General features: G+C 32.5%; 1 protein-coding gene across 6 annotated transcripts in view; it reads left to right on the plus strand.

Moving 5' to 3' along the window:
* KIAA1109 (KIAA1109 ortholog) overlaps window positions 1–23,138 on the plus strand; it is a 211,643-nt gene that overhangs the window by 146,699 nt on the left and 41,806 nt on the right. For all 6 annotated transcript variants that reach the window (XM_041758126.1, XM_041758130.1, XM_041758131.1 and 3 more), the window contains 9 exons: window positions 350–588; window positions 5,500–5,744; window positions 7,974–8,079; window positions 12,417–12,514; window positions 13,231–13,416; window positions 14,706–14,874; window positions 16,581–16,792; window positions 18,303–18,501; window positions 22,334–22,393. In XM_041758126.1, the coding sequence (XP_041614060.1) occupies window positions 350–588; window positions 5,500–5,744; window positions 7,974–8,079; window positions 12,417–12,514; window positions 13,231–13,416; window positions 14,706–14,874; window positions 16,581–16,792; window positions 18,303–18,501; window positions 22,334–22,393 (1,514 nt within the window). The remainder of the gene's footprint in view (window positions 1–349; window positions 589–5,499; window positions 5,745–7,973; window positions 8,080–12,416; window positions 12,515–13,230; window positions 13,417–14,705; window positions 14,875–16,580; window positions 16,793–18,302; window positions 18,502–22,333; window positions 22,394–23,138) is intronic.

The following is a 23,138-nucleotide window of genomic DNA, read 5'->3' on the forward strand; positions in this document are numbered from 1 at the left end:
AGTGATAGTAGCAACAGTAGTAACATTACAATATTACAATCAGTAGAAGAGTACAATGCTTAAATCAGAATTTGGAATCAGACAAACATGAGTTTTAACTCTAGGTTCACAATAATATGAATGGCTTTCACAGTATAACATTCATTTGTATTGTTATTACTTCTTGTTTACTTTTCTAGATCATCATTTTTCTATGGCTTTTTTTAGGAAGTCTTAAAGTGGGCTTGAATTAGATAATCTCTGTTCACAGTTCATTTTTGCTATTTTTCATTGAGAATTCTAATAATTGTATACAGTAAAATGGTCGCTCTTCTAATTGTGTTTTTTAAATTATTTTTTTGCTTTATAGCCCTCAGCCCATGAAGGAAGATATTGCAACACCCCTACCTTCTGAAAAAACCCCAACAAGTGTTAATCAAACTCCTGTTGAAACAAATGAATTTCCTCAGCTACCTGAAGGTTTAGAAAAGAAGCCCATTGTTCTTAAATTCAGTGCCATGTTAGATGGTATAGCCATCGGAGCAGCACTTTTACCATCTCTGAAAGCAGAATACAAAATGGGAAGAATGAGAAGTCATGGAATGACAGGTAACATTACATTTTGAATTCAGCTCCTTAAACTATATGATTGGTTTGAGAAATAAGTAATATTTTCATGAAAAAGTACACTTGCTTTTGTAGATTTTGTATGCAAATTTAAATAATTTTAATCAGAGTACTTTTAAATTTCATTAATGATGTACTTCAGCCAAGTAAAAAAATACTAGTTGCACCTTCCTTGAGGACTCTGCTTTTATTTGAACTCTGCAGAGCTATTCAACTATTGAGGTCATTTCTGATCAAACTAAAGTTGAATATGTTTCTATACCTGTTAGCTTCTTTATAGTCTGAATAACTTCGTTTATTTTCACATTGAGTGAATTTAGCTCATATCAGAGGTTATTTGGCTTTTTCATAATAGCTACTTCTATAAGGTTTTGTGATCCTTATATACTCTCTCCAAAAGTTTTTTGCTATTGTATTTTTATTCTGAAACGTAATACAAAAATGTGTAAATTATTTACACAGTTTCAAGTATAATAAAGAACTGTGATCTTACCAACCCATTAAACAAACTGAAAATGAAAACATTACTGGTATTGTGAAGGCTCATTCAATGAATATTATCACTACCTCATTTTCTTCATGACTGCCCACGAAATAACCACTAACATGAATTTTGTGTTACCCATTCCTTTGCTTTTCTTTATAGTTTTACCACATATGTATATACTTGTAAATGGCTTATGTTCTGAACTTATTTGTATGGATTTCCACTAAAGTATTTTTTTTTTTACTAAAGTGTTTTTTTAAAGATTTTATTTGTTTGAGAGAGAGAGCATGAGCAGGGAGGAGGAGCAGGGGGAGCAGGAGAAACAGGCTCCATACTGAACAGACAGCCCAAAACAGGGCTCTATTGCAGGACCCTAGGATCATGACCTGAGATGAAGGCAGATGCTTAACCAACTGAGCCACTCAGGCACCCTCCACTAATGTATTTTTTAATTGGAATGTTGGGTTTTTTTTTTTCTTTTTGCTGTACATTTTGTTTGAGATTCATCTGTTCATGTATCTGCTGGTTCATTCATTTTTCACTGAAACGTAAGAGTCCATTCAGTGATTACATTACAGTTTGTCTACTATTGATGGATATTTGGCTCCTTTTATTTTTTTGCTATTACATTTGTTCTCATGCCCATCTCTTGGTACACATGTGCATGAGATTCTCAAGGGTATTTACTTAGGAGTGGTACAGCTAGACTATAGGGTAAATGCATCTTCAGTTTTATTAGACAGTACAAAACTGTTTCCCAAAGTATTTGTGTTCACCAGTATTTATTGTCTTTCCAGTATTAGATGAGAATTCCCGTTATTCCATATCCTTGTCAACACTTGGTATATTCTGACTTTTAAATTTCTGCTTTTTCTGGTAAATGTGGAATGGTATCTCACTGTGGAGTTAACTTCTATTTCTGTAATTAAGCTGAATTTTTTTGTTATTAAAATATCCTTATGTATTTTTTTATATGAAGTGCCTCTTGATGGTTATTGTTTTTTGCCCATTTTACAAATGAGTCATTTGTATTTTTTTGTTGTTGTTGTTCACAGGAATTCTTTATATGTTTTACATGTTAAACTTTTAATATTGTAATATTGATATTATATATTTGTATGTATTTACCATCTTATGAGAGGCTTATTTTACATTGTCTATCTGTATATATTTACCATCTTATGAGAGGCTTATTTCACATTGTCTTTTGACCAATAGATATTCTTAGTTTTAAAGTAATTGAATTTACCAATATTTTCTTGTATGATGTGTATTTTTATATGTTAAATCCTTAACTTCTCAGGATTATGAAGATATTATCTTATATTGTCTGTTAAATGTTTTATATTGTCTGTTAAATTTTGCTTTTAAGTTCTTAATCTATGTGGAATTATTTTTTTCTTTAATTTGGTGTAGATTTATCTTATCAATTATTGCAGCATCAGTTATTGACTGATTTGTCCTTTTTTTCAGTGATACATAGTCCATTTTTGTCAACTCTTAAGTGTTCATATGTGTGGGGTCTGTCTCAGAGTTCTTTATTATGCTTCATTGGCCTATTTGAACCACCTATTTATAATCTCATATTGCTACCTGACAGTTCCTTTTTAAGGAGTAATCTTGGTTATTTTTTATTACTCCTTCATATATGTTTTGGAGATCAGTTTGTCAAGTTCTCTGAAAAAGCCTATTTGAATTCTTAAAGGAATTAAATCTGTAGATTCACTTGGGGAGAATTGGCAATATTGATTGATACTGAGAATTAATGTAATGTTTAACCTTTCTATTCTTGAATATGTATTTCTTTGTCCCTTTAGGTCTTTCTACAAAGAAAGTGTTTTTCTACAAAGTTTAAAATTTTTTAATTTAAGGTTTTGCGCCTGTTACAAAAAATATCATATATATTTATCATTTGATATGATTATATATCATTTATATTTATTTATATAATATATATATCCTATAAATACCTTACGTTGTTGTTATTGTTTAGTAATTACGAATGTGATATTTTGTAAAATGGCATTCTCTAAACTGGTGGGGAATTTGTACAAATGCACTTGATTTTTTATGGTAATTTTATACTCAGCAACCATGGTAAATTTTTTCTTTTTATTGCTAATAAGATTCTTTGGAATTTCCTAAGTAGATACTTCTTCCACGTGCAAATGATACTTTTGTTTATTCCTTTCTAGTCTTTAAGAATTTTTATTTCTTTTTCTTAATGTGCTTCTGCTACAATGTTCAGAAAAGGGGATATTACAGGCATCCTTGTCTTACTCTCGTTTCTTAAGGGAGTTGGTATTTCATCAATAAATGCAATGTGGGGTGTAAGGGTTTGCTAGAGTCCCTTTATCAGGTTAAGAAAATTTATTTCTATTCCTAGTATACTAAGAGTTTCTATGAAGAAAAATTGGTGAATATTATCAGATGCTTTTTTCTACATCTGTTGAGATTAAAGTTTGTTTTCTCCTTTATGCCATTAACAAGTTATATTATTAATTTTAAAATGTGCATGTATGCACATATATAAATATATGCACATATGTATTGATATATATTTACATGTATTTCTTTATTCCTACTCCTAGCATTTTAGGTTTTCTTTATTGAGAGGAATTTTTCTGAACATCTAGATTTTTCTGTTACTAGGAAGAGAAGCACTTTGAAGGGAGTTTGCAGATTTGGCAGTCAGAAGTATTAGGCCTTCACATATTGGCTAGACAATAAGTTAGACTCATGTTGCCATTTATTCAGAGCATCCATGAAATCTAAGTCTCAACAGAGACAGTATCAAAAGCCAAATAGGCAGTTTGGAATTAGGAAAATATAAATATTTAGGGGCACACTAAATGTACTATCAAATATCTAAACAGATAAGAACACATAGTTCTTGAAATGAAGGAAAGGAACAAAAATAGGAAAAGAATGACTGTATTAGTGATAAGAGATGACCTGAGGCCTAGCATTACTTTAATGTTGTTTTTATTTAGTAATGATGGTGGTGGTAGTAGAAGTGGTAATTACTGTGATAGCCCCCACACTTGCATCCTGCAAGTGATGGTCACTGAGTCTGCCTGGTTGGAGTTAGTAAAAGAAGATCAAAGCAGTCATGACCTATTTGGCCATTCACAGATGTACCATTAGGTGAAAGAGCATTTTTCTGTTTATGACTAACTCATTCTAAGAACAAACATTGTATAGTGAGTGAATATAGTGAATATAACCAATGTAACATATGGGAGTGATCTTTTACTAGTATTTTGAAAAAAGAATTATTTCTGGCACAATTGAGAACACTAGGATTATTTATTAAACTATAATATGTATGTAGGCAAAATAGGCTATTAAATGATGTTTGAGTGGAGAGAATTGGTAAGGTATAGAAGAGTATAAGATTTTGTTGGTTGGAAAGGAGTATGCATGTATACATTACACAGTAAATGCAATGGTCAGTAATAGAGCTCGATTTTAACAAGGTTTCTTCTACTCCTTAATGTCTTCATAAACTGGAAGCTAGAGAGATATGGCTTGCATAATAGTATAGGCTATATATTTATAATTGTTTGAACAGCTGCATGCCACATAGTTGATTTAAGTGTTTAGCACCAACAGTAGTTTTATTAAACTAAAACTCATACCATATCCTTGTTTGGTATATGGTCCCATTAATAATTATTGTTAAGGTAAAAAATACATGTGTTCGCATAATTTTATACCTGATGAATGTTTTCACTGAGTACAATGGTTTGACAATTTTCACTATTTCCTTCCGTACTGAATCAGGATCAGGAAGCTAGCTGTTAGGTCCTAATTTCTCTGTTAATAAAGTAGTATAAATATGAATGTAGATTGGAATTTTTTGCACTTGATCTTAGCCAAAAGGCCAAGAAGCAATGATTAGAAATTTTTGTACACTTAATTCCTCTTGTTATAATTCTTCTGTGATAAGGGCAGTTTCTTTCTGTTCTACTTTCAGTGAAATAAAGAACATTTCTCTGGCACCTACTAGGCTTAATTAAATAGTACTTTCTGGCTTAATAATACTGACTGGGTCATAGTAGTACCCATACATGTATATAAGGATTTCTTTTACTTGTGATGTGTATGCATTTTTTTAGAAACCATTTTTTTTAAAACAAGGGAGTGGGGGATCCCTGGGTGGTACAGCGGTTTAGCGCCTGCCTTTGGCCCAGGGCGCAATCCTGGAGACCCGGGATCGAATCCCACGTTGGGTTCCCAGTGCATGGAGCCTGCTTCTCCCTCTGCCTGTGTCTCTGCCTCTCTCTCTCTCTCTCTCTCTCTCTCTGTGACTATCATAGAAAAACAACAACAACAAAAAAACAAAAAAAACAAGGGAGTGAATGAGTACCTGAACAAACAATAACTTTTCTTATTTCTTATAGGTGCACAGACCAGGTTTACATTTGAGCTGCCAAATCACAGATTACGTTTTACTTCCAAAGTGTCTGCCACAGACATGTCAACCATTCCTCCTTCTGCTAGTCTCAACCTTCCTCCTGTTACTATGTCAGGAAAATATATAATGGAAGAACATGATAGTTATTCAGATCAGGTGTGGAGTATTGATGAACTGCCTTCTAAACAAGGGTACTATTTACAAGGAAATTATCTACGTTGTGTGGCAGAAGTAAGTTTACTTTTTAATTTTCTTATGTTTTGTCATTTAGAAGTCTTTAAGGTTTAGATGTACCAAAATATGTAGTGATCTAAACTTTTAAGACAAATCATTAAATCATTTATTCTTACAGAATTCTGTTCCAAGTCTTGTATGTGTATGTACTCATGTGTATATATCTTTTTCTCTATAGTTTTGTTTAAACATGATTTTTTTTGTTAGTCATCTTTGAATTTATATTCTTACATTAGGTGTCATATCCATCTCTTTAATATTTTATGGTTCATTTGATTATAAAGAAGCTAATAGCATTTATATGCATTGACTTGTATAATACTTTTTTTTTGACTTGTATAATACTTAAATCAATCCTAAAAAATAGAAATTTTTTAAATTTTTTTTTTTTATTTTTATTTTTTATTTTTTTTTTATTTTTTATTTTTTTTAATTTTTTAAATTTTTAAGTGAAAAAACAGCCTTCAGGAGGTTACATGATTCATCAGGAACCCATAATTATTAACTAACAGTCTTCTTTTTCATAATTGTTAGCAATTTAAAGGTCATACAGATATAAAATACAATCAAATTCACAGACTAATTTCTTTTCTAAGGGATGCTGAAAATCAGTATACCTGATTTCATCATTGTTTTTTCACTTTATATTGGTACAACTGTCCTAAGTTTAAAAAAACATTACAATACATATTTTTTGCTTGATTTGCGGTAAACAAGTCATCTTTTATTATACTAATTCGATACAGTAGGAAATTGAAACTGAGAGAAATTAAGTAACTTTCCCTATATCTTTCCACTATCACATGAGAGATGTAGGATTCATACACAGTGCTATCTCTCACCTTGCTTTGTCAGTTTGTCAGAAACGGTTGCAATCTTATCAAAAAACAGTTGTCTATTTCTTTTGTGAGTTTCATTTTCTAAAATGTAAAGCATCTCTGAGAATGCTTTTTGAGTTCTTTGCTAGAAATTTCACAGCTATGGGAGATACTTAATTGAAGTCTGATTTTTCTTCTTTAGACCCTGCTTATCCTAACACCTCTCTAAAGATGGGATTTCTTTATGTGAAAAATTAGTGTACAAGATTCTAGAAGTCAGATATTTATTTAAAAGGTAGATTATAAAGCATATTTCATTTTTCCTTTCTGTTCTGAAAAATGAGTACTCAAACTCTGGTATAACAATACTATTCTTAATGCTTCATTTGATAGAAAATAAATCTGATGCGGCATGTTGCATAATTTATTACTAATATTTGCTATTAGAAAAGGTATAAAGTATGTAGTTGGGGAAGAACACAATCCCACATTTGCTAAATATGCAGTTAATTACAAACACTTGAAAGAATCTAAAGTTGCATTCCTTAGACAGTTGCCTGTTTTACTATGGCTTGAAATAAATACATATGAAAATCATCTTAGCCCATTGGGTACTACTCTATACAAAATAAAAAGTGTCCAGTGCTACTTAGACTCTATGTAAAGACTACTAAAGTAAAATAGTAAAGACTACTTTTAAGTAAAGACTACTAAATCCACTTTGCTTTGTTAATTTTTGATCAAAATATGAATACTAAGTGGCAAATTTGAAGCATTTACCTTACTCATAAGGGTGTTTCAGTCAGTCTTTATTATAATACTGAACGTCAATTAGGGCTTGCTTTCTATTTCATCTATTAATTCTTCATATAAATCTTATGCTTTCTACTAATTGTAGGGCGTATATTAAAACTTACGGAGTATATCTGATTTGCTCTTTCATGTGAAAGCAAACCTCATGAGAGCCATGATTTTGTTGTTTTTATTCACAGCTATATCCTTAGCATCTAAAGAGGTACACAATGCAGATGGCCAATAAATATTTGAATGTATAAATAAATTTACTTTCATGTGTAATGATACTTGTCCATGGTTCTAACACTACAACAGTAGTCATTGAAAGTAAATAACTACTCTAGACAAAATTTCAATTTCGAAATTATGAAGTTGCCAAAAAAAGAAACCTCATTGGCTACTGTTATTAAAAAAAAAAATTAAGGAATGGCTCGTAATAATGTCAGACCAGTAAGTGTTGGGTAATCTGAATATTTTTTAACCTTTTTTCAAATAATATGTAGATAATTTATTGTTTTTCTTCAGAATTTGAGTTGACCTATGTGAGCAAAAGATGTATTTACAACAAATACAGTCAGTAATGTTAATCTACTATTCTGATTTTGTTTGGCAGGTTGGTTCCTTTGAACATAATCTCACAACTGATCTTCTAAATCACTTGGTATTTGTACAGAAAGTGTTCATGAAGGAAGTTAATGAAGTAATACAGAAAGTTTCTGGTAAGATAATCTGATACCTTGTAATATAGAATATATAGCAGATTTTTATTCTCATCAGCTAGGTGATGTTCCATGTATCTATGTATGGTATGAGTGAGTATTGATCCTATCATTTAGATATAGTTATTGAGTAATTCCCTAAAAACTTTGCATTCCTTTTCTGGCTTTTCCACCTACAGATTCTTTTGCTTATTACTTTTGTCATATGTAGCATATACATTTATGATTCATAAACTTTACAAAGCTCCTTTATGGTTCCTTTCCCCAGCCCCCAAAAAAGCTAATATGTCTACTAACCAAACTAATCTTATCCATTTGGGAACAAGATTTAGATCAATATAAGATGACTTTATAAACCACATGGTGACTCTACTTGCTACATGGTAAATCATCTGTAGCAACACTTATTATATTTTTGCTATGCCTCAAGAGTAGATTACAAATGAGCATCTTAATTACAGTTTTACATTTTAACAGGAAATATATGTTTGATTTAAAAAATTTTAACTGACTTTTAATTCAGTTAAAGTATTAAGAGGTATCAGGATGGAAAATAAGTTGACTCTACGCAAGAATTCTTGAGGCTAAATATTTCCAGTACAGATATAATCATGTTAAAATGATAGTGAAGCCACAAGAGGCGATTCCTCCATGTTGGTGAATAAGTCCATTGATTTAACAGATTTATTAAGTATCTGAGTATTCAATTATAATTCGAATGAGTTCTGTGAATGACAAGAACAGGGTGCTATGTCTATGTCAGAGGAGAAACTAATCTAGTTTAAGAAATCAGAAAAGGCTATACAGAGGAAGTCCTATCCAAAGCCTCATAAATGAAATCTATTTGGCAAGAAAGGAGAGGTAGAAAAGAGGCAGGCAGGGCTTATGGACAAGTATTTGATAAGGCCCCAAAGGGGGACAAAACTCAATGCAGTAGGGAATTAAGTTATGTTGTACCCATGTGAGCAACAGATTTTCCTGATTCTCATGGGCTGGTTCTGATTTTATCTGAAGTCAGGAAACTAATAAATGATTATATTGAAGAAGCTCAGTAGAACTATAGAATTTCACAAGTTGAGTTGTAAAAAATCAGATCAGTTGGTAGCCTGGGAATTCTGAAAGTTGTTGAATACAAACTGTTAAGGAAGAAAAAAAATAAATAGTGAAGCTCTTTCTGCCACTGAAGGTGCCTCTATTTGGGGAATATACTGAAGTTTTGATGTGGCCCATTTACATGGTTAAAATCACATTAGAACATTGTGATATGGAAGTTAAGAATATTTTAAGCTAGTGAATTTTTATGAGTTCTAAAGAATATTTTCAAGTCTATATTGCTGAATATAAGAAAAAATATTTGACTCAAACTGATTTTGTATCTTTCTTTTTTTAATTTAAATTCAATTAGCAAAATTTTGTATCTTTCATGGTTTAAAAAGCTAGCATTGTAGAATTCTAATCAGACTTGCACTATAAGTTGCCCTTCAGGTAGTTTTGATGAAGAAAAAGGCTTTTCTTAACGTTTGAATTACAGTTGGTGAGGAGTTAAAAGTATATCCCTAGGTCTATGAAGAATGAACTGGAAAAAAAGATAAGAAATTCCTCAAAGAGTTACAAATAGATCTGCCCTATGACCCAGCAATTGCATTGCTGGGGATTTACCCCAAAGATACAGATGCAGTGAAATGCCGGGACACCTGCATCCCAATGTTTCTGGCAGTAATGTCCACAATAGCCAAACTGTGGAAGGAGCCTCGGTGTCCATCAAAAGATGAATGGATAAAGAAGATGTGGTCTATGTATACAATGGAATATTACTCAGCCATTAGAAATGACAAATACCCACCATTTGCTTTGACGTGGATGGAACTGGAAGGTATTATGATGAGTGAAATAAGTCAATTGGAGAAGGACAAAAATTATATGGTCTCATTCCTTTGGGGAATATAAAAAATAGTGAAAGGGAATAAAGGGGAAGGGAGAAAAAATGAGTGGGAGAAAAAATGAGTGGGAAATATAAGAAAGGGAGACAGAACATAAGAGACTCCTAACTCTGGGAAACGAACTAGGGGTAGTAGAAAGGGAGGTGGGCAGGGGGTGGGGGTGACTGGGTGACGGGCACTGAGGGGAGCACTTGATGGGATGAGCACTGGGTGTCATTCTATATGTTGGCAGATTGAACACCAATAAAAAATAAATTTATATAAAAAAGATTAGAAATAATATTCTAACTGTGAAGATTTACTAATCACTGTGAAGAATTCAGAGATAAGATTCTGATACTAAGTCATTTAGTGTCTAGGTCTTATCCCTGAACCATTCCTTCCTGACTATATGGTGGAACTCTAGGAAAATGGCTGAAAATAAGTCATTTATCATCTAGCTGGTCCCAGGACCTCATGAAGCGAGATTTTACAAAACTGGAGAGTGCAACATTTTACTGAGAGGGAATGCTTTGAACCCTTGTAGCCAAGTTTCTTAGAATTCTAATCTCTCTATTGCTTCCCTACTGTCCCATGATCTTCATAGTTACTGCCCTTATTTCTCTACTTCTTACACCTTTTTCTTAATATTACATTTAGCTCTAGGACATTTTCTGTTGTATAGACATACTCATTTACAGCAATCATGTTTATTAGGAAAATCTTTTTTTTGAGGAATCAGTTATTATAACTTAATTATAAGATTAATATATATTCTAAGAATAATAAAAGAATCAGTTCTTATAATTTTATTGTCCATGGACTCCCTGGTTTTAGAAAGATGTAGTTAAGAATTGACATCTTGACAATAATTGATTTTTCCTATTTATGAATGTGAAATATCTCTCCATTTATTTAGTTCTTTTTTGATACATTTCCTCAGAACTTAGTATTTTTCTTCATGTAGATCTTGCACATATATTGTTAATTTATACCTATGTATTTAATTTTTTTTTGTGGTGCTAATGTAAATGGGATTGTGTTTTTTAAGTTCCTCTCTTCATTGCTGGTGTATAGGAAAGTGATTGACCTTTGTCAGTATTAACTTTGTATCCTGCAACCTTGCAATAATTGCTTATTGGCTCCAGGAGTTTTTTTGTCAGTTCTTTCAGATTTTCCACATAAATGTTCTTGCCATTTGTGAACAAAGACAATTTTATTTTCTCCTTCCCAATTTCTATACCTTTTGTTTACTTTTCTTGTATTATTGTATTAGTTAGGACTTCCCATGTGATGTTGAACAGAAGTGGTAAGAGGAGTCATCCTTGCCTTGTATCTTATCTAAATAGGAAAGTTTCAGGTTTTTCACTATTGAGCATATGATGTTAACTGTAAAGTTTTGTAGATATTATCAAATTGGAGAAATTTTCCTCTCTTTCTTTCTACTGAGAGTTTTTATCATGAATGAGTGTTGAATTTTGTGAAATGCTTTTTCTGCATCTCTATTTTTTAAGTTTATATTTAAGTAATCTCTACCCAGTGTGGGTCTTGAACTCACAACCCCAAGATCAAGCGTTGTGTGATTTTCCAACTGAGCTGGCCAGGCACCCCTTTTTCTGCCTCTGTTGATATGACCATGTAATTTTTCAGAAGGATTGTGATGGATTACATTAATTTGATTCGCTAATAGGAGAAAACTTCCCATCACATGTAGATATATATGCTCTCTGGGATGATGCTACTAAACTGAATATACATATAGAAAGATTAAAATTTTAAGATGGAAAACTTAAAAGATAAATATGCAGAAAATTTTTTCATCAAGGGGATGAAAAGTGGAAAGGGAAGTTACACATTAAAATATTAGAACATTATTTTGTGGATGCCACATTGCCTGGGCAACAAATGATCTGTTAATAGGAACTCTACCCCAGAGTCTCCTGTCTCATTTTTTCTTTAATTTGTAGGACAAACTTTTGCTGCCACATATTCTTAGCACACATTACCTTATTTTTAAAATTTCTGCACCTTTATTTTTTCTTTATTTCTTTTTTGTTTGCAGCACATTTAAATGTAAACAATAAAGTTCACATTTTTTATTGAAGACATTAGTACAATTTACTTTTTTTCCCCTCAAATACATTTTTGAGATATATGATTACATTTAATTGTATAATGTTTTCAGTTCTTATAAAATAGTCTTAATAAATGCCTATATATGAAGTATTATCCCTAGCATTCATATGTGTGTGTGTGTGTGTGTGTGTCAGTGAAATGTGACATGGCTAAAGTTTCCTGTTAAAGATTGAGAACATGATCAGAAAAAATAACTGTTTATGTTTTTTTAAATGCATAAAATAATTATAATTTTCCTTTTAAAGTGATTGCCCCAGACCCTCTGTTATTTAACTTCTATAGGTGGGGAGCAGCCTATTCCTCTTTGGAATGAACATGATGGAACAGCAGATGGAGATAAGCCTAAAATTCTACTTTATTCTCTGAACTTGCAGTTTAAGGTAACATATAAGGAATTATACTTTTCAAAGTACTTTTCTAAGTATTTAATGTATACTAATTATAGGAAATTCATATGATACATAAATATGATAAGTAGAAAATAAAAATGAAGTGTAACCCCATTCACTCAAGAAAATTTTTAGTAATTGAATATCATTTAGGACTTTTTTCTGTTTGTATTTTTACATGTGCATATATTTATGCATTTTAAAAACCTTGAATACCTTTCAATGTCAGAACATTATAGATTAACTTTATCTTCCTGAATAGCTGTACTATTTATTATATAGTTGTAACAGTTCATATAACTTCCCCCTGCTGGTAAATATTTTATTTTTTTCTAATTATTACAGTTATAAGTTACTCTGTAAGAAATATTTTGTACTCTTGTCCAATTAACAATAATACCTTAATAGAAACCTTAATATTTCCAATTATTAAGATATTAGTGTTAAAAGTATTACCAACTAATTATAATTAATGTATTTAACTCATGAACAGGTCATATGCTAAGTACAAAATTTAAAATAAAATTCAGTAAGTAAAAAATTCCCTACTAATATGAGAAATTAAAGAATGTTTATCAGCTCATTAGACAGCCCATATGTATTTTAAAACATGGCATTTTATCAGATATTGAAAGATTTCATTTGAATGAGTGTATATTGTTGATTTAAGATTCTTTTTTCCTCCTAACATATAATCTACTAACTAGGGTATTCAAGTAACAGCCACTACTCCATCAATGAGAGCTGTGAGATTTGAAACTGGATTGATAGAGCTGGAACTTTCGAACCGACTTCAAACCAAAGCTTCACCAGGGAGTAGCAGCTATCTGAAACTGTTTGGTAAATGCCAGGTGGATTTAAATCTGGCATTAGGACAAATTGTCAAACATCAAGTGAGTACAAATATGCTGATACTAGAATTTTAGCTTTTAAATTTTGTATATCAATTTGAACTACTGTAAATATTACTATTTTTTTAAGATTTTATTTGAGAGAAAGAGAGAGGGGGCACGAGTGGGGGTAGGGGCTGAAGGAGAGGAAGCAGCAGACTCCATATGCTGAGCAGGGAGCCGATGTGGGGCTCCATTCCAGGACCCAGGATCATGACTTGAGCCAAAGGCAGACATTTAACTGACTGAGCCATCCGGGTGTCCCTTTTACTATACTTTTAAAAAGTTATTTAATATTCCTAAAATTTCTAATTGTAAATTGGAGTGAAACTTCATTTAAGAAGGCCTTTACAATTTTAGTTTGGCATTTCATTGAGTCTTTTGGGTGGTATATTGCTATAGTTTAGTGCAAATGTAATCACAGGAAGCTTAATTCAACATCTTCATAAATACTTGTTTATAATTACTCTTGGTTTTGTTTAGAATTATTTTTTATTTCAGCACTGTACTGACACTGGTCAGTTCTTAAAATGTTACTAAGTTTCTTAGCTACCCTGTTTAATATTGGAATTTATGCATACCATAATGTTAATAGCAAGTTTTACATATGCTAGGTTTTATACATATGTGTGTATGTATGCTACACATATATGTGTATGTGTATATATGTCTACATATATGTGTATATATCTGTGTATGTAGTATGTATAGAAAGTTTTATGTATATATACACACAGCAATAAATCAGATTCTATTTTATAAAAATATAACTTTCACACCTTATTGGGGGATGTTTTTGTTATTGTTTTTATTTTGATAGATATTATGTAGATTTTAACCTTTTTCCTTCTTTTATTTAAAAGAACTGATTAAACTAATACCAGTCATACTTTCTATATTAAATGGCTGTATTAAAGATTATGTAGGGAAATGGAGAAAAATTTCTTGCCATCTTTAGAAAAACAGTATTTTTTTCCAAATGGAAACACATGTTGAGAAGAAAAAGGATGTAATTATCTTGAAACAGTTAATGTATTGACATTAAGAATATGGACCTCATTCTAGCTTTTCTACAAACTTTCTGTATGACTTCATATTTACTTCTTGTTTACCCATACATGTTATATATTAATTTCAGGTGTTTATGGTACAGAGTATAAGGAATATATCATTGACAAATAAAGTTGAGAAAAATATATGATAGTTCTTTTGGTGAATAATACCAACTTGTAAGTTTTTTACCAAAACATTTTCCACTACTTGATTTTATTGAGTTTTTCATTTTAATTTAGGTTTATGAGGAAGCTGGTTCTGATTTTCATCAAGTTGCTTATTTTAAAACCAGGATTGGATTAAGAAATGCCCTCCGAGAAGAAATCAGTGGTTCTTCAGATAGGGAAGCCGTGCTTATTACCTTGAATAGACCAATTGTTTATGCACAGCCTGTGGCCTTTGATAGAGGTAAGATAAAGTCCATCAACACTATCTTGTTAGATTTAGAAATGTTTTGGTAATGTTGGATAAAAGTCATTTGTTGTTTACCACTGTAGATGCTTGACAGCTAAATGTCTCCTAACCTGAAATGTGAACATCCAAACAAAGTGTTTTGCTTATTCTTTTCAGTTTTTAAACTTATTTTATTTTTTAAAGTCATTTGCTTTCAACATGGATATAGAGGGTGTCAGAATTTTAATTGTAATGCTAACTGTTTGGTTTCAAAAACTAATGCACCCATTTGCTTTTGCACTATCTTTATTCATTTACAGTCTGGGAGTCTAGGAGTGGAATACAGATCCCTGTCCTCAAGGACCTGTCAGTCCAGTGGGAGAGAACAAAATATACTACAGGGAGGAGTTAGAGTTACCTTTTCTTGTATCTGAGGGAGCCTTCTAACTTTGCCTGTGCTTCTTAAAGGAAAACTAATTCTTCAGATTTGACTTGGAGTTAAAAGTTCACCTGGGAGACAAGGAAATGAAGCTAGTCTCACTTACCTTTGTATCTGAAGCAGAACAGTTCCTGGGTTAAAGTTAAGAACTAAGTAAATATTTACCAGATGAGAGAGAATATGAATGAATATGTATTAACACAGAGGTCTAAAACATATAGCAGCTTTCATAAAAGAAAATAATAGGAAATAAGGCTGAACAGATAGATGGGGTCTAATTAATGTATATTGGGCAAGTATGTAGCAATTGTATTGTGGAAGTAATGAAGAACTGATTTATAAAGCCACTTAAGATTGAAATTGGCATTGCCTGGTGATAAGTCTGTTAGAAAACTATCCTTTTGGCAATGTTATGGGTAACATTTTATTATGCTAACTTCTGTGCACTTTTTTTCATTTCACATCTTACAAACCTCTCATCACCTTCAACGGCTCCTTAAAGTACTTCCTACTCTTTGTGTCTGACCGCTTGCTTTTCCATCTGCTTCCCTACCCCTTAATCTTTCCCCTACCTCATCTTTAGACTCTCCTTCTGTATAGTGCATTAAATGAAGGTTTTCCTTAAGGTTCCATTCCTGTTACAGACTCAGATGTCTTGACTTCTCTTTGAGGATCACACCTTTTTACTATATACTCCTACTATTATGTACCTCTCCTTCAAGAATTTTTTTTTAAGATTTTATTTATTTATTCATGAGAGACACAGAGAGAGAGAGAGAGAGAGAGAGAGAGAGAGAGAGAGAGGCAGAGGTAGAAGCAGGCTCCATGCAGGGAGCCCGACATGGGACTTGACCCCAGGTCCCCAGGATCAGGCCCTGGCTGAAGGTGGTGCTAAACCACTGAGCCACCCCGGCTGCCCGCCTTCAAGAATTTTTTAACAGTAGTAATAGTAAGCTCTACAAGGTCAGGGACCATGTTCTGTTTTCATTTCATTTCTATTGCATCCTAGTGCATAGCATATAATAGGCATTTCACAAATAATTAATTAAATGAACAAATGGACCTGGATTATTTTCTTCTTTCTGCCATTATGCAGTCGCCTGCTTTCATTTGTCAAATTGACTATATTCCCTTATATCCTTTCTAATTCTAATGCTATAATTTTCTGCTGAGAGTGATTTTTATTAATTGACCAGACTTTGCAGCTCCTGAGTTTTACTTGCCTTATAGCTTTACAGCTTTGATTTTAATTTTCTTTCCACCTTGCCTTAATTATAAAAAGCTGTGCTGTTTTGGCTGAATTATAAGGCTGCCTATGACAACTGGAATGAACAACGAATGGCTTTACATAAAGATATTCATATGGCTACAAAGGAAGTAGTAGATATGCTACCAGGTATCCAGCAAACATCAGCTCAGGCCTTTGGGACTCTCTTCCTCCAGCTCACTGTGAATGATCTGGGAATATGCCTGCCCATCACAAATACTGCACAGGTAAAAAAATCAAACGATAGTCCAAGATTAAGAGGACAACATTCTACTAACCATTTCTATGTATATACAGTATAATAATTTTTTCTAATTAACAGTTTGTAACTTGAGTTTAGTAAATAGCAAGTAAGATTGAATTCCTTCAGCCATTATTTATCCACAGTGTATTAAATATGAATCTCATGAGACTTTGCTCTGAAGCACTCTGCTGCAAAATTGTGATGAGATTGATACCCATCTGATAAATCTTAATTTTTACCTTGAAAAATAGGCAGCTGAGTTTTCATTGTCTTTTTATTGTTTTGGTTTTTAACAAATAAGTCTTTGGCATATACTTAATAAATAAAAGAGAACATTTGACAATATTATTTAATAATTTTTAGTAACCTCATCTAAATTAGGGTAGAGAATTTCAAAATGCCTTTAAGCTGCAATATTTAGTGGTAATGAAACTTCCAATTTATATGTACCAGATAAAGCAAGAATTTTCATAATTTATGGACATGTGTATGAAACAAAAAAGTGCTATAAACCCTTATCAGGCCTAGGAAGTTACAATTATATCAAATATAGACGTCTCTTTTACTGTTAAAATTTACCTTAACCTGTAACCAGTTGTTGAATGAATTTATCTTTTAGTATTTTGTTTCGCGAGACCTTGTGAAGAAAAACTCTGGATTGAGGATTGGCAAATCTAGTATATTTATGCCTCAGGAGTTGAAAAATAATTTTTTTAATGGCATTATGGTCATAGCTCAGGAAAGCCATATACACCAGAAGTGGCTGTCATAATGAGAATGTTCCCCACCACTAAAACAGAAGCTTAAGATAGAAAAGTAGATAATTAGGGACACCTGAGTGGCTCAGTCGGTTAAGTGTCTGTTAATTTCAGCTCAGGTCATAATGTCAGTATTGAGATCAAACCCCACACAGAGCCTTGTGTGGAGCCCTGCTGAGGCTGTACGCTGGGCATGAAGCCTGCTTAAGGTTGTCTCGTGCTCCCTCTCAGCTGCTCATGCTCTTTCTCTCTCTAAAAAAAGAAAAAGAAAAAACAAAACAAAACCCCAAAAATCTAGATAATTAACTTTTTGTGAGTTTTTTAGGATTTATTTATTTGAGCAAGAGAGCACATACATGTGAGTGGGGTGGAGAAGCAAAAGCAGAGGAAGGGACTCTCAAGCAGACTCCCCGCTGAGCTCAGAGTCCCATTAGGGACTCAATCCCACAACCCTGAGATCATGAAGTGCACCAGAATCAAGAGTCAGACACTTAACCGACTCAGCCACCCAGGCACCCCTACCTTTTGTGAGTTAAAAAAGAAAAGTTCCACATTGCAAATGTATTCACTTCAGCAATGTAATTTTTTAAAAGTAGACATCTTTCTAAGCTGCTTTTTAATGAAAATTTCTAGGCTTGACTTTTCCTAGACTTTTGTTCCTATGAATCCCGTGAGAATTTCCAAATTTAAAACATTGTCACCTTTTGTCTTTTTTTTTTTAAATGTATTTTGCAGTCTAATCACACTGGAGACCTTGACATTGGTTCTGCCTTAGTATTGACCATTGAAAGTACTCTTATCACTGCATGTTCTTCAGAATCTCTGGTTAGTAAAGGGCATTTCAAAAACTTTTGTATTCGTTTTGCTGATGGCTTTGAGACGTCGTGGGATGACTGGAAACCAGAAATTCGTGGCGATCTAGTGATGAATGCCTGTGAGTGTCTTTTATTTTCTGTATGAGGTTTAGAATTGTTTTAATTAAAAAAAAAAAAGCAGTGTCTTCATTTGTAAAACCAAAGGATGCTTAGCTATCGGAATGTTGGACTTTGTGAAATAAGGGCTATTTCTAGTTAAAGGTAGGTCAAATTTGTGAAAAACTGTAGCTTTCAGTAGTTTTGGTAAGTAAATCAACTAGGCAGTCTTCTTGATGGTATAACATTTGAGGATTCATTTACTGCCTGATTTTTTTCCTGTAACTGATTTATGCATGACCAGATAAAAGCATCTTTTCTCTGTAGGGATCTTGAAAGAAAGTGATAAATATGCAAGATCCAGTTTATCGTATATCATAGAACAGGTTGTAGATAACTAGAAACAGGAACTCCAGCCATAAAATAATATTAATATAAATAAATTCATGTGTCTAAATTTGTAAGTTACAGTTTGTAACTTGTGTGAATTCCTCCGATTCCATTAATATTCAAGGTTGGGAGTAACTACAGCTGTGTTTATATACAGTTTTTAAGGAATATGGATTTATTTTTATCTTAATATACTAAATATTATAGCAGAGTTAATAAATCTTCATTAATTTTCTAATAAAAGCTATGTTTGAGGAATTAAAGATTTTTTTTAAAGTTTATTTATTTATTTATTTATGATAGTCACACACACACACAGAGAGAGAGAGAGAGAGAGAGGCAGAGACACAGGCAGAGGGAGAAGCAGGCTCCATGCAGGGAGCCCGATGTGGGATTCGATCCCAGGTCTCCAGGATCGCGCCCTGGGCCAAAGGCAGGCGCCAAACCGCTGCGCCACCCAGGGATCCCGAATTAAAGATTGTTAACCAAAATTTATACTTACTTTACAAAGAGTGGTATGCCGTTGTTTATGCAGTTTTTTTCTCCACTCCACTGCAAGGAAATCTTCTGTCCAGTTCTGGGTCTTCTTTAAAGAGAATTTTTCATTATTTTTATATCAAAACTTGAAGTTTTTGGCATCTATTTTGATTAAAACTTAGATAAAATTATAGGTGAAATTCTGGTATTGACTGCTTCTCATTTAGGTAATTCATAGGTAAAATGCTGCGATTTCTGTGAAATACTTCAGGTTATTAAGAAGACTTGATATCAAAATACTTATGCTTCATTTCCAAAAGACCAAAAATAGCCTTCATGAGAAATTACAAATCTTTTATACAGTTGTTATATATATAAAGTCATTATAACTCTCTTGTCTATTTTTCTTAAATTTAAATCTACTGATTTGTAGTAAGATGACATCTTTGTCTTTATTATAATCATTAAAATGGATAAATATATTCGGAAGCAAAAGAAGAATACCATTTCCTTAACAGTTTATTATAATGAGAAAATGCATGATAAATATGCCTCTGAATCAAAATCAAAGGCTCATAGTAAAAATATTTAAACCTCAATGTGTATTACACCAACTAAGTAGAATATTTACATACTGATAATTGTGATAATCATGGTTTATTTTAGGTTATGTAGGAAACTAAATGACTTATTTTTATAACATGCTTTTTGTTTGGTGTCTTGGCAAGGAAGCAGAGGAGTTGAGTGGTTCTTCTATTGAAATAAGAATTCCAAATTATGGGATGCCTGGGTGGGTCTGCAGTTGAGCGTCTGCCTTCGGTTCACGGTGGGATCCTGGAGTCCTGGGATTAAGTCCCACATCAGGCTCCTTGCATGGAGCCTGCTTCTCCCTCAGCCTGTGTCTCTGCCTCTCTCTCTCCCTCTCTATCATGAATAAATAAATAAAATCTTAAAAAAAAAGAATCCCAAATTATAGCAGGGGCAAATTAATTTTTATTAGTAATAATAAATAGAATATAAGTGACATTAAATCTTTTTGACAAAAAGGATTGGATTAGAGAAACAAGGAATCATAGAGTTATACTGTAGGATTTTATTTTTACAGATCATTTTAAAGTCAAGCCCTACAAAAAAATGGTGGCCCAGTGGACTTGCCTCTCTAGGGTGATAATATTTTCTAGGAAATGCAGTTAGAATTAGAAAGGACAATCTTTAGGAAGAATTCAAAGGTCCATATAACTAGATAGAAAAGACCAGACTCTTTCCACTGACATTTATTTATAAAAATTATATAAACCATTAAAAGTTCGAAAAATGTAGCTAGCATCAGGGAAAAGAGAAGAGGTTTGAAAGACTCCACGCTCTGTGTTAGTACCTGGGTAACATTAGGTCAAAAGAGCAGGAAAATTGCCATCGGAGATTCAGACTAATGGTTGATCCTACTCAGCATTATGTCTCTGACTCAGCGACCACAGGCACAATGGGGGAAAGTGTAGTTGATTCTCTTCTCACTTTGAGGATTTGGATCAACTCCTAAAAAATCTTAATATTTCTTTTTAATTTATAATGGCTCTGTAATATATGAATTTATATAATTTCTTTAAACAATATTTAAAAGTTCTCTGACATTTCTTGGAATTCAAAGTCTTAAAAGTTTTCTATCTTGTTTTTATTTACTAGCTTTCATTTGGCCTCCATTATGATACTTATAATTTCAGAGGGTTTTCTAGCATTCTTAGATTTGAAAGAGTTATCTAAGTTTCTTTTGCTCTGCTTTATAACCATGACTATAAAGGTGAACTGAGCAATCTTTTACTCTAAGACAAGATCTACTTCTCTCATATTCTGTAAATTGTATATGAAGCACTGGTACCATATACTTCAAAAATATAATTCAGATTTTAAAATTATTAGCATTCGCTTTAAAAAAAAAACCCACATAATAGACATTGTCACTTAATAGACTCTTTCTCCCAAAATACGTTGTATTTCTGCAGCTCAGATTCGAGTAACATTTGAATACCAACTGAGGATACAGAATAAATTGCAAAAGGACATTTTATTTAAGATTTATGTTCTGCCAGATTTATTTTTTTTTTAATTTTTATTTATGATAGTCACATAGAGAGAGAGAGGCAGAGACACAGGCAGAGGGAGAAGCAGGCTCCATGCACCGGGAGCCCGATGTGGGATTCGATCCCGGGTCTCCAGGATCGCGCCCTGGGCCAAAGGCAGGCGCCAAACCGCTGCGCCACCCAGGGATCCCTGTTCTGCCAGATTTAGATTGAAATTTGATTGTTATGAAGGATTACTAAGAAAGAGTTTTAATTCTGTCGTTGGGCACAACTTTTTTGAAAAATTGTTTTAAAGATGGTATGTTCCTATACTGTTGATTTAGTTAACCTCTTTTTTTTTTTTTTTTTTTGAAGTTGAAGTTACCAGGTTAAAGCTAAGTGGTAGTAAATATTTCAGATTTAAAGTTAGATATGTTCTGGAGATAGGTCCATAACCTTAGGAGATTAATCATATGTGACTGACATCATGGCAGTCATTTTTATTTCTCATAAAATGTCAAAGGAAAAGACAAGGCTGATAAATCATGTCTGTGACCTAAATGTGGAAGTTATTATTAACAGAAAATTATTTTTAAATTATTTGCATTCTTTAAGTGGGATTCATATGGTGGCACATGTTGTCATAGCATCTTGAAACTAGAGTTTCAGAGTCAGCCAGGTATTGTCACATTCAGAATGTAAGATAAAGCTGCAGTTAAATTCTTAAAAGCATAAAATAAAAATGTTGGATATGGAATATTACAAGTCATCTAAGTTTGCTGTTTCATTCTGCAGATTAGAAACTGAAGCCTAAAAAGTCTAGTGATTCTATTTATATTTAGATAATAATCTCTGGGCGAAAAATTAACAGTACAGTATTTAATCACTAGCATAATTTTATTGAAAACTACTTTTGGGGATGATTTCTGTGCAGGTGTAGTTCCAGATGGCACCTATGAAGTATGTTCTAGGACTACGGGACAAGCAGCTGCTGGTAAGTTCATGATTGGTATTACCTGTTTTACATATATGAGTTAGAATTTTGCCTTTTTATATATATATATATATATATATATGTAAATATACATATATTCACACATATATGTGTCATTTTTATTAACATTAAGAGAGTCTTTTAACTGAATTAATTCTGGTGTTCCTTGATTTTAAAAACAATTTTTGTAATAATATTAGCATATTTTTATTTAACAACTATTAATTAGACACTTGCTAATATACTGTAAAACGTTTTGGGAAAGACAGAGATGAATAAGATATACTTTCTACTCTGAATAAATTTAAATGCTAATGTTGTTAAGGCGCTGTAGCATAACTAAGTTGTAATAAGTGGTAAGTTCAATAAAATATAAAATTCTAATTGCTGCGAAACTCGAAGGGAGAGAAAAATTTCAAATCTAGGATAGTGGGATCAGAGAAAGCTTAATATTTAACAAGCATTTGAATAGGGATTTGATAGATAAAATTGTTTCTGAAGCAAAAACTAAGAGAGTATGCATCAGAAAATTCAGGCAGACAGAATATTAGTTATGTTATGAAAACAGTGTCTAGTTAGAATTGTCCAGACTGGGCAGAAAAGAGTTACCTGAAAAATAATTTGGGAAAAATGTTAAATCTCAAATTAAGGAGTCTGGACTTAATTTGGTGGACAGTGGGAAAGCCACTGAGTTTTTGTGAGCAAGAAAGCAGACACTTTCAAGGATTGGAGAAGAAAAAAAAAA

The sequence above is a fragment of the Vulpes lagopus genome, chromosome 6 (assembly GCF_018345385.1).
Source record: "Vulpes lagopus strain Blue_001 chromosome 6, ASM1834538v1, whole genome shotgun sequence".
Lineage (NCBI taxonomy): Eukaryota > Metazoa > Chordata > Mammalia > Carnivora > Canidae > Vulpes > Vulpes lagopus.